General features: G+C 38.8%; 1 protein-coding gene across 1 annotated transcript in view; it reads left to right on the plus strand.

Annotated features, from left to right (window-relative positions):
• The window catches only part of cacna2d1a (calcium channel, voltage-dependent, alpha 2/delta subunit 1a), an 83327-nt gene that overhangs the window by 44374 nt on the left and 26909 nt on the right, over positions 1-12044 (plus strand). Inside the window, exons 7-11 of the mRNA XM_077006745.1 lie at positions 5290-5421; positions 6183-6252; positions 6378-6428; positions 8953-9052; positions 11619-11777. Of these exons, the coding sequence (XP_076862860.1) occupies positions 5290-5421; positions 6183-6252; positions 6378-6428; positions 8953-9052; positions 11619-11777 (512 nt within the window). The remainder of the gene's footprint in view (positions 1-5289; positions 5422-6182; positions 6253-6377; positions 6429-8952; positions 9053-11618; positions 11778-12044) is intronic.

A 12044-nucleotide genomic window follows, 5' to 3' on the forward strand; every position in this document is an offset into this window, starting at 1 on the left:
AATTATTTCAGAAGTTAGGGTAGTGTATTAATCAATCAATCACAATGTATTTATATAGTGCTTTTTACAACAGTTGTTGATGCAAAGCAGCTTTACAAGTGTTTGAGTCCAAGCCCCCAGTGAGCAAGCCAAGGGAGACATTGGTAAGGAAAAACTCCCTAAGAGCATGATAAAGAAACCTTGAGAGAAACCAAAACTCAGGAGGGGAACCCATCCTCTTCTGGCCCTCTTCTGGCCCATGCCGGTCACCATGACAACAGTAATTGGACAGATTCATAAACAAAGAAGTTATGTGTCTCTATGCAATTCTTATTTTAAAGAGTCCTAGACTTCTTGATGGTCAGTAATAGTTGTCCATGGCCATGGAGATACAGTCATAGCAGGGGAGAATTTGGGGTGATAAGAGGGGCCAGGGCAGTAGGTTGATGCTTCATACATAGCGTGTTAGGCAGGAGGTTGCTGGCCCAGGGTGGGTAGCTGGTCTCTCCTCGTCTCAGTATTTCTCCAGTAGGAGGGCAGCCATTTGGAAAAAGAAAACAGGGACAATTAGTTCTGTATGTGGGACAGAGAAAATGTAAACGATAAAAAGTGTGGCAGCAACTCTGGCATTAAATTATTACAGCCTAACTAAAATGGCAGAATCAGAAGGTAACACAGACATGGTAACATCCTTGGCATCCACCCACTACACTGTCAACAAACTTGAGTGATCACGTGCAGTGACAGAATGACAGAACCATTGCCCCAGTTTACCATAAAACCCTTTGCCAATGAACCCCTGGATCTGAAACCTTTTTCTAAGGAGGGACATTAATTACCAAATGCTAAACTAAATAAGTTTTCAACCTAGACTTAAAGAATTTTTCTGCATCATCCTGGGATAATGTATTTCTCAGCTTGGAAATGTTACAGAGATGTAAAAAAGCTATCCTAGTAGTACAGGAGGTCCTCGGCTTAGGTCAGTCCCGAGTTACGATATTTCGTGGTTACGACACATCTGCCATTAACTGTATAAAGCCTTGTTTGACTTAAGTGGTTTTGCGTCGTAAACGTCGTAACGTGAACTTTTTATTACTGTTTATTATTCCTGTTTTATATGTGTTTTTTGATAATTTGATAATAAGTCTCCAAGATTTAGCATTAGATCTGGTATTTTGTGTCTTGTGGCCTTTTGGCCCAGTAGGAGAACCTCTGTTTTGTCACCATTAAGGTGGAGGAACTTTAGCAACATCCAGCTAAAATTTTCCCTAATCTGGATTTGTCATCAGGTTTGGCTGATATGTAAATTTAGGTGTCATCTGTATAACAATGAAAGTTGACACCGTGTTTGCTTATAAGTATGTCCAATGGTAGCATATATAATATAAATAATAGTGGTCCTAAGATGGAGCCTTGCAGGATTCCATATTTCACTTTTGTGAAGTAAGAATTAAACAATGAAAGTGCTGTATCTGAAATTCCAACCCAGTTTTCTAGCAGGATCCTGGGATCTATTGTGTCGAAAGCTGCACTAAGATCAAGAAGCACTAATAGAGATACATAGCCTTAATCTGAGCCAAGAAGGAGATCATTTGCTACTTTAACTAGGGTTAATTCAGCACTACCGGCTGATTTAGTACTAGTACTTTAGTGGGGCCTAAATCCAGATATAATAATTGCTATAACCATAATTGCTGGGCTACAGCTTTTTCTACAATCTTGGATAAAGGGATAAGTTTGAAATGGGTGTATAACTAGATAGTACAGTTAAATCTAGATTTGGTTTCTTGATGAGAGGTTTAATGAGTCACATCTGGTAATACCTTTTTCAAGTAATTCTGAGTCTAGTGTGCAAGTAGTACAATGTAATGATTAAAATATTTTATTCAATTCTGATTGTGGGAGTGGATGAAAAGCTTCAAGTGTTTCTCCTAATGCAAAATGTAGTTAAATATCAACCAAGCTAGATCACAGACCAGTAGTTAAATCTGGGAGGGTTTCAAAAAACGGTGTTGCTGTTGATGAATTTCTCAAGCCCTTTATAAAATGCCGAGGAGACGAGCGGGTATTCAGGTTAAGATGAAGCTCGAATGAGACTAGATAGTGGTCAGAGATTGCTACAGTTTGCAGGAGCATATCTATGTTATCTACGTCGAAACCCTGCGTTAAAATTAAATCTAGGGTATGATTACGATAATGAGTAGATCCTGTTACATTTTGTGTAATGCCGACAGAGTTCAATATTGAAGTAAAGGCCCTTTTCAAACATCAAAATGTATGTTAAAGTCTCCTACCATTATTATTTTGTCACTGCATACCACTAAACTTGCTGCTAAATCGTTTAGAAAGTCTGAATAAGGCCTTGGTGGTCTGTACACATTAGTTAGTGAGAAGGCGTTCTTATTTGTAGATGGATTAGTTATGTTTATAGACAGCATCTAAATAGAATTGGAGATATCGAAGTTTTTCTGATGAATTTCTAAAGAATTTTGATATTTCGATATAATATTGAGTAATCCGATTTTCAGATCGGTCATATTGCTACTAACAATTGCATGCGAGGTTTGAATATTAGTTAAAATCTTAGGATGAACTATTTATCTATTATTGAATTTAACCCGGGGCACAGACATAGTCTCAATTCAGTTGAACTTGGTGACGCCTCTTTGCAACTTGTAGACAGTCGGTTTAGCCTGTTGGTCTGCAGCCAGGGGTGGCACATATACTAGGGTGTATCTCGCCTACGTAGACCGCGTAGACCGCAGCCCACGGAGGCCACACACTTCGAAGGCCGGGTAGGCTGCATCTCACGGCTGTTAAATGAGACAGTCTAGTCTTTGCAAGACGTATGTTTGCGTGACCACGCTCTGCTCCGTTAAATACGTGTTACATACGTTACATACATGTTAGCGAGCTGTCTGACAAAATGGAGCCAGAAACCACATTTTTCTGTTTTTATTGTTTATTTTTATTGAACATGTATTCACATGTTAGGCGGGAAGTATAACTTCATAACAAAATTCAATGTATTTTTAAAAACGTTACACTTTAGTAAATACTCAAAGCACAGGTTTACCTGCAATATCATTAATAATTGGCATGTTATTTAGCATCTCATTGCAGTATAAATTTCTATATTTAAAAAATACCTACATTTAAAAATGAATTCTTCGGCCAGTATACTAGACTCCGCCATGTCGCCTGTTTATTGTTCATAGAGCAATGAATCCTGGAATATGGTGGGACGCGAAGGATACTCAGATGCATCCTTCATTTTTGGTGTTTTGAAGGCTACATTCGTCGGCCGCATAAGAAGGAGCCCACGAATTGGGACAGCCTTCGGCGCGGCGCAGTGACATAACCGGCCTACAAATGCGCACTTCGTGGGCTGCAGCCCCTGAATTGAGATGCACCTTGTGGCATGCCCACATAATCCCACAATAACATGATATTTACAGTTGGTTTATTAAAAATGCTTTTCATTAAAAGTCAACAACAAAACTCCAATAACAAATGATAGTCCAATGAAAGTAATTTAAAAACCAGAACATTTCCTCACTTAAAAAAAAAAACGGGACAGGAGGTGAAATACGGACATGTCCCAGGAAATACGGACGTTTGGTCACCCTACCTACATGTATAACTATCCTTGAATATCTCCTTTTGGCTAACAGTCTAAGGTTGCCACAGGTGCTCTGGCTCCCGGTAAACAACTGACTGTAACCGCTGGAGCCCCAAAAGGATTAGCTTGTTTAACATGCCAAACGATAGAGTCTCCTATGACCAGAGTCCATGAGACAGGCTCCTCAACGGGCGCTTCATTGTGGGGCAAACCTGTTGGACACGTGAACCAGGGAGCGGTGCTCTGGTGGGCTAGCGCTGGCGTTAGCGTTAGCTGCAGCCCTCGCTCTCTGACTATGCCACCGAGACGTCACCCATTCGCCCCGCTGTGAGGGCTCTAATACCGGAGTTATGGAGGCAATAGTTCTCCCTGGCGCATCCACAACTGTTACTGACTCCTGCTTTCGATCCCTTAATAATGAGTGGACGCAGCACTCTAAACTTTCCACTTTCACTACGAGAGAAGTAACTGGCACCTCTCACCAGTGTTGTGAATAACGCCGTTAAAAATAACGGCGTTAGGTAACGGCGTCATTTTGTCAGTAACGGGATAATGTAATTAATTACTTTTCCTGTCGTTACAACGCTGTTGACGTTACTGGTCATTAAAAGCGGTGCGTAAGTATATATTGATATACTAACAGTAATGCAAGCGGACTGCTGACCAGGCTAGTGAGGAGTAACAGATCTCGATAGGTCACAGTTCTCGGTGTAACACCTGTTTAACTTAACAAGTCAGTAAGCGATTGGCTAAGGCAGCGTTATGGTAGCCAATCAGAGCCAGTGTTTTTACACGCGTGCCGAAGCACACCAGTGACACACCAAACGGAGAAGATGCAGAAATGGCGAGTCAGGAGCAAGCCGAAGAAAAATTAGCATTTTCAAGGTGGCGATATAAACATTATTTAAGAAAATACTTGAAGTTCCTGAATGTCTACCAGACTGGGTATTTGATTTATTTAATTAAGAATAGAGGTTTTATTGTTAAGTTTACTTCTGTTGTGAACAAACCAGTTTTCTCAGGTTGAGAGAACTTAATTTAATTTGATAGATGTAAATGCACTTTATATAGTGTAACTGTTTACTTTTGCTTTATTAATTTTTTTACAAAGGTTTGGGATTTTAAAGGATTTTATCCTGCACTGATCTGTTGATGTGCAATAATAAACAAAATTTAAACACCTTTCTGATCTACTCATTTCAACTGACTGTGAAAACTGCTTTTTCAAAAAATCCTTATTCATTGGCATATAACTTTTTTTTTTACTGTAATGCAAATAGTTACTTTCCCTGGTAACAAGTTACTTTTATTATAGAGTAATTCAGTTACTAACTCAGTTACTTTTTTGAACAAGTAGTGAGTAACTATAACTAATTACTTTTTAAAAGTAACGTTTCTAACACTGCCTCTCACTAATGCTGCTATTACTATCGGTGACGAAATGGTAACAGGGAAACAACCCAACACCAGCCATAGATAAATCAAAAACTGACTACGGTCTTTGTGGGAGGAACAGACAACTGCTCGCCTTGACTGTGATAAAACAACCTGTAAAAATCTCTAGGAAGGCAAAGAGTTTAGAAATTAGAAAAACTCTCTGCGGCAGTGTCAACAGGAAGCTGCGTCCTGCATTTCATCAACTGCTTACACATTAATATAGGTTGTGTGTGTGTGTGTGTGTGTTGCAGCCACAATCATTCTGAATGAGCTGAACTGGACAGAAGCACTAGATGAGGAGTTTCAGAAAAATAAAGAAGAGGACCCGTCCCTGCTGTGGCAGGTGTTCGGCAGTGCTACTGGTCTGGCCAGATACTTCCCAGGTGAACTATTACCTCAGACCATGTGTGTGTGTGCATGTACAGTATGTGTGTGTGTGTGTGTGTGTCTACATTCCATTCCCTTCCTGCATATCTCAGGTCTGTATTCCATTTTAATGTTTCCAGTTATATATAATTGTATATTATACACTGTAATTGAATATTATGTTATGTATCTGCACTATGTACATTTTGTTCAGCCAAATCATTGTAATTCATTTACAAATCTTTAAGCTGACTGATATTCAGATAAATACGGCACTCATCATATGCATCAAATAATGCAGTCTAATGTCAAGAAAGTCAGATTTAAAAGCTAACTAAGGACAATTGTTTGTCCTTGTTGTAAATTATTATTATTGTAAATAATACTAAATAAATGTCTGTGGTAAATCTCTTTTACACTGATGACATGAGTCAAAGCTAAACAATATAAATATAACAAGTTTGTAAGATTGCATATCAAACATTATTTTTCATATCCGTTTCATCTGTAGTAAATGCTCGTTCATGTGTATACATGTACAGGTACACACTGCAGTAACACAGTGTCAACACACACAGTGTCAAGCACACAGTGTCAGTAACACACACAGTGTCAGGGCTTTTCCTGTTGTGCATCATCCTTTTATTGGCTTTAGGACACAGAGGTCTTTTTTCACTTAACAGTTCTCCAAACCAAGACCTTATTGCTAGCACTCACCATGAAATGGCTCTTTCTGAATTCCACAAATAAACTCACTTTCCCATGACTGTCCTCTTAGCCTCCCCATGGATGGATACAAGCAGAACACCCAATAAAATCGATTTGTACGATGTACGTAGGAGGCCGTGGTGAGTCTCTGTGTATGTGTGTGCACCTCTAATGCCAAACAAACACAACTAAACCCTGTGATTCTATCTGACGTAACAGTTCCAGTTGACATCATTGTGTATGTGGCCTGTTTTCTGACATGCAGGTACATTCAGGGTGCAGCCTCCCCCAAGGACATGCTGATTTTGGTGGATGCGTAAGTGATTAATTTCTTGGTTAATTCTATATTAGAGCAGACAGTAGAATCACATTCTCTCACTCACATAAACACACAATAGCACTGCCATGCAATCCCATCAGAGACGTGGTCCAAAGCAAAGCAAAAAATATTTTTTGCGATACCTTCACATGCGGAACTTCATGTAGCATTCTTCATTGTTGTCCCTGATGGTGATCAGAATACAAGTGTCTGACATTTCAGCATGCAAGTCAAGTGCTGGATTAATTTATTCATATTTTTGTGAGACAGAGAGAGAGAATGAAATAAATATAGAGAAAGAGAGGAAGTGGTTGTTATATATTCTTTTATTTTTTAACTGGCAGGACAGTGTGTGAAACAGGTGTTGTGCCGAATTATGACTCTTCTCCCATAATCTCCTCATGTGCATACGCATAAAGACGCTACAGATGATATTCAGGAGTATACCGGTAATTTCAGCAGGCATTGTGTTGCCATCACCAAAATTATCCACCCCTTATTAAAATTCTCCTTGTTGGATGTAGAGACATGTGCTTTATGTTGAATAGCCTACACATCCAGATAAGTCACCAAAATAAATGAAGACGTTAACCGGATATCTCACTCCTGTACTCTCACTTAGGCTAGTTAATTGAGCACTCTAGTTTGGTCTTAACTAGATAAATATACATAATTAGAGAATATTTGGCAAAATATTAAAAAGGAAAGATTGTGAGTTGTCAGTAATGACGAGGAACAAAGTAATACTGCGAAGTCACGTGGTCAGAGGTGATGTTATTGCTCCAGGCCTGAGAATTGAAAATTGTAAAGTGTTCTCGTTATTCTTTGGATGAAAGGCATTCGATCCCCTTGAGTGCTACGGTAACAACCAGTCATTGGTACATTACATTTTATTAAAAACATTTAACACCTACGAATCAGTGTGTCTTTGTTTGGATATAGATAATGCTGCCCCGTTTGCTGTGATGGATAATTAAAGATTATCCCTTATTTATCCAAAGAAACAACGTAAATGGAGCGTCTTCATGCGCGTGCAGGAGGATGGATTCTGCCGGTGCGTGACGCTGAGGTGGTTTAGTTTTTAAACGCGTAATCGCAGATAATAAAACTGAAGGCAGAGACAAAACTAAGCAACGTGACTAACCAAAACCAATGATGGAAACAAAATAAGAGACTAACAAGACATTAAAGAGGGAAAGTACGAAAAATAAATGAACAACTGTAAATCGTAACAGGATAACATAGAATACATACAAAATGACTTTTCAAAAGGTAAAAACAACAGACATCGCTAATAAACAGGGTAACAATGAAGTACACGCGCAAAATAAGTACAAAATACTTATACTGCAAAATAAAGGTGTAAAGGTATACACATGGGAAAACGCAGAAAGTGATTTTTTACATGGGAGAATGAGAAACAGGAAAAAGACTCAAGTATGGGAGAACAGGAACATAAGCTGAACAAGAGCTAGCAAGAATTAAAGGGCAGGCTAGAAACCTACACAGGAAAACTAGAACAGAAGAAACAAACTATCCACGAGTGGGAAACAGATGGAGAATAAGCTTAAAAATGACTGGCAACATAAGTATGGAAACACGGTTTAAGAATACACACAATGGAAAACCCAGGAACAGGTGAAACAAATGAGGGGTGGAGTCTAGAAACAAGGACACAAGACAGATTGCTAAGGGACCCGCAAAGCTAGCAGAGGGGAACCGTGACACGTGAAACACATATGTATATGAATATGGGGGACCAGTTAAAATGAATGAAAACTGTACTTTATAAAAAACAACTTAGGGTATAGCTACACATTGAAAACACTATTTTCAACTCTATAGGTGAGCTCAAACCTGTTCTTTTTCCTGTTTTGAGTTGCCTAAGAGCTATGTAACACACACAAAATACCTATGCTTGGTCTGACAGAGAGGTCTGACAGAGAATCACCTGTTAGGATGGCCTCTGTTGGGATCCCAAACACTCTTTTGTTAAGCATGTGATTGTGAGGTTTACTTAATTTTAGAACAATTTATGGCCCCTTGAGTAGCTTCCTGTGTAATTAGGCCTACTCTTGTGGATGAAGACCTCATAAAGTGATGGTTTAAGTAATCTTTTCAGTTTATCTTAATAATGAATGTGATAATCAAGGACATCTCTCTAAACAATTAGCGTGTGGCTACTAGCCGATAAAACTCGAATGTAAAGTTTTACTTTTCTGGACTTTCATAGCCACAGTGCCTTTCTTGAATCTTAATGGTTAATTTGAACTACTATATCAAAGGCAGGTAGTCACTATCGATGTGCTTTGACCAAACTAATAAAACACTTTTATAAGCCACTTTATTGGATTGGTGTGTTTAATTGAGCATTTTATTAGAATTCTTAATAAATGCCTCTTCGTTGTAACACTTGCTAAATCAGGCACAATTGTGTTCTAATAAGCATATTCCTGCAATGCATACTGAATAGAGATGGGAAAGGTGCTGTGCTAAATGGCATTGCTCTTGTACCCTGTAGGAGTGGAAGTGTATCTGGACTGACCCTGAAGCTCATCCGCACTTCTGTTAACGAGATGTTGGAGACACTCTCCGATGATGACTTTGTTAACGTAGTTTCTGTAAGCATCAACCTAACATCTCTCCCTTCTCATACTTTGACAGTTTCTCTCTGTGGAAATCATAACTTTGTAATTATGTATGTGTGTGTGATGCTTCATCCATTTGAGATACAAAAGGTTTTTATAAAGATTCTACAGACTGATCTCGAGCTCAGAGAGTGATGAGAGGGAGGGGAGGGCTGGTCTGGGCAAGTAGAACGCTTGCTTCATAGTGAATGTGACTGAAAAATGCTTTTCCTTTAGAACTGGAGTTTGTACGTCATCGTGTTTCCCTGGAATTGTGCTCCAGTGTAGACCCAATAAGGTGTACTGTAAAATTGATTTATTGGTTTATCTTAAGTGTAAGAAACACAGCTGCCTGAAAATGTTGAGTTAATTGAACTCCAGATCGTAATGTTCAGCAGTTCATTATTCCCGTCTGCGTTTTCTTTATTAAGTTAAAACAACAGATCTGTCTACAGTGTGTCAGTTCTGTTGCCCAAGTTTCTACACTAGAGAACAAGGGTGCCAGACATTTTCACATGAGATACTGTGCCTCACCTGAAAATAAGTTAAAAAACAAACAAACAAATTATTAAAAGGCAGAACAGCACTTTCATTTTATTTGTGTTGGCAGGGATACATAGAGGGTCATCTAAATCAAATCAAATCAAATATATTTGTATAGCGCTTATATAAATCACATTTAGATAACATTTCTGAATTTAATTTAGACATCTTAATTTTTGTTTATTTGTTAAAAGCAATTTGTTTGTCATTTATTTTCCTAATGTCTCGTTTTTAGCTCTTTAGAATATAAATGACTCAATTTTCTTTTTACTTGACTGTAGTGAAAGTGGGAGGTCAGGGAGGGGAAGAATATTGTCTGCTTGTAATTGGTCTGTGAGTGTCATCACAAGGAAAAACAACATGTAAATTTGTTTTGTCACATCACAATCAGCTTCTTAGTTTGGTGCATGTGTAATGCATGTACAGTAATCTCTGTATAGCCCACATGTAAGTTTATTGGTCTTTGCATATTTCCTTCTCATTGAGGAGCTGGGTGCATTTCACCCACATCTGATGCTCCTCTTACTCATTATAAAACCAGTTTCAATGGTCCTATCACCAAATAGTCAATCACCTCACTGTACTCATCTAAGGCCGACATAAGATACATACAAAAGAAATGTCAATGTTACCATTCACACAGATGATGGTGATGATTGGTGTTAGCCTCACCAGCCACTTGCTTGGAAACGTCATGGTTACCTCCAGTCTCACCCACCTGATGGGCCTGCTTGCAAAAGCTCACTGACAAATTATAAACGAGTTCTCATTCACTCTGATTGTACAATCCTTCCACTTTCAATATATGAAAAAGCTGGTAATTGGTCAAGGAGTAATTTTTGTTATGAGTAGCAGAATATCGGAAATTTGAAAAAGCAATTAAAACTTTAAGTTTACCAAAAATATTTATATAATATTGAGGTTTTTTTAATAACACTGAGATTCCCTCTTTTCAAATTCAGTCTGTTAAAGTCAGCAAACTGATAAATATTACTTAATCTATAGAAGCTCGTTTTAATGAATGAAATGTCTGGGTCTGGTTGTGTGTGTGTCAAATGGAAATGGGAGGTATATGTGTACATTACAGTTTGATTTCCCTTTCTGGGATTGGTTTTCGGGTCGTTCTTTATATGGCAAGTTCAGCAATGTGACCCTACCTTACTGCTGATGAAATCAGTCACTAGCATTTTAAGTGCACGACTGGCACCAAGCCAGTCAGTCAGTAGCATTGTAGTCGCAACACTGGCTCTGAGCCAAAGGACTCTCAGTTGAATTAATAAAGTCATTCATCAAAATACCATGGAATACTTTTCTGATAGGACTGACTCTATACAGATGAGCCAGTCGGTGTGAGGGCAAATTTGCTGATGTCACAAACCATAAGTCAGCTGTCAGTCAATCAGATCCCTTGCCTGCCCTGTCCCAATTGACATTACCACCCTCACTTTACCCTACATGCATCACTGTGGGAGTGATTGACCTAGAGAAGAAAAAGAAAGTTTATACATTTGTCCAAATCACTGTTAATCACATTAGAATGACTAGAATAGACGTTATTACATGCTTAAAATGGTTAGAATAGATGTTAAGCCATGTGTGTAATTCCATCGTTTCAAAGATGTGCATAAGATCTGAGAGATGTAAAAAAACCTTGTATATTAGATGGCACATGACAAGTGTGCTATATTTTGAAATGCCCCCAAAGCCCCCCAAAGGGTATGTAAAATAGTAAAACAATACACATTTTGTATAATACAAAACTTCAAACTAACAAGAAACTGCATAGATAGAGACCAAGACCCAGAAGAGCAATGTTAATATAAAGCAATGACTCATTAGGTTATCTGTGGATGTAACACCATCAAACACTGGGAAAAACTACTACTGCAAAGCTCCTCTGAAAACAAACAGTAGTCTGATCTAATCTGATCTTACTCTTATCTTACTGATATAATGATATCTTGATCCATATTTCTATAATTTGGTCCACTCATTGCGACCACTCCTGTTTCCTCAGTTCAGCAGCGATGCCAAGCCAGCGGCCTGCTTCCAGAACCTCGTCCAAGCAAACGTTCGCAACAAGAAGATCCTCAAGAAGGCCGTGCAGAACATCACAGCCAATGGCATCACCAACTACAAGGGAGGCTTTGAGCTGGCCTTCAAGCAGCTGTCTGTGGTCTGTGATTTGTCGCACGCCCTCACACCAATCACACTTTATAGCATAACCTGCACGCATTTCATATGGGCATCACACAGTCTGGAATACTTTGTGACATGCCTGGAAAGCCAGGGTTGAGCCTGAACGGTTGTCCTGGAAGATCTAGAACTCTGCTGAGTAGTAAAGGGGGAACTCCCATAAGCAAGCAGTAAAGCCTCCCGTACCAATCATATACGTAGATAATAGAGTAAATAGCGCCATCTACTGGCAATAAAATGGTACATT

Source organism: Brachyhypopomus gauderio, chromosome 5 (assembly GCF_052324685.1).
Source record: "Brachyhypopomus gauderio isolate BG-103 chromosome 5, BGAUD_0.2, whole genome shotgun sequence".
Classification (NCBI taxonomy): domain Eukaryota; kingdom Metazoa; phylum Chordata; class Actinopteri; order Gymnotiformes; family Hypopomidae; genus Brachyhypopomus; species Brachyhypopomus gauderio.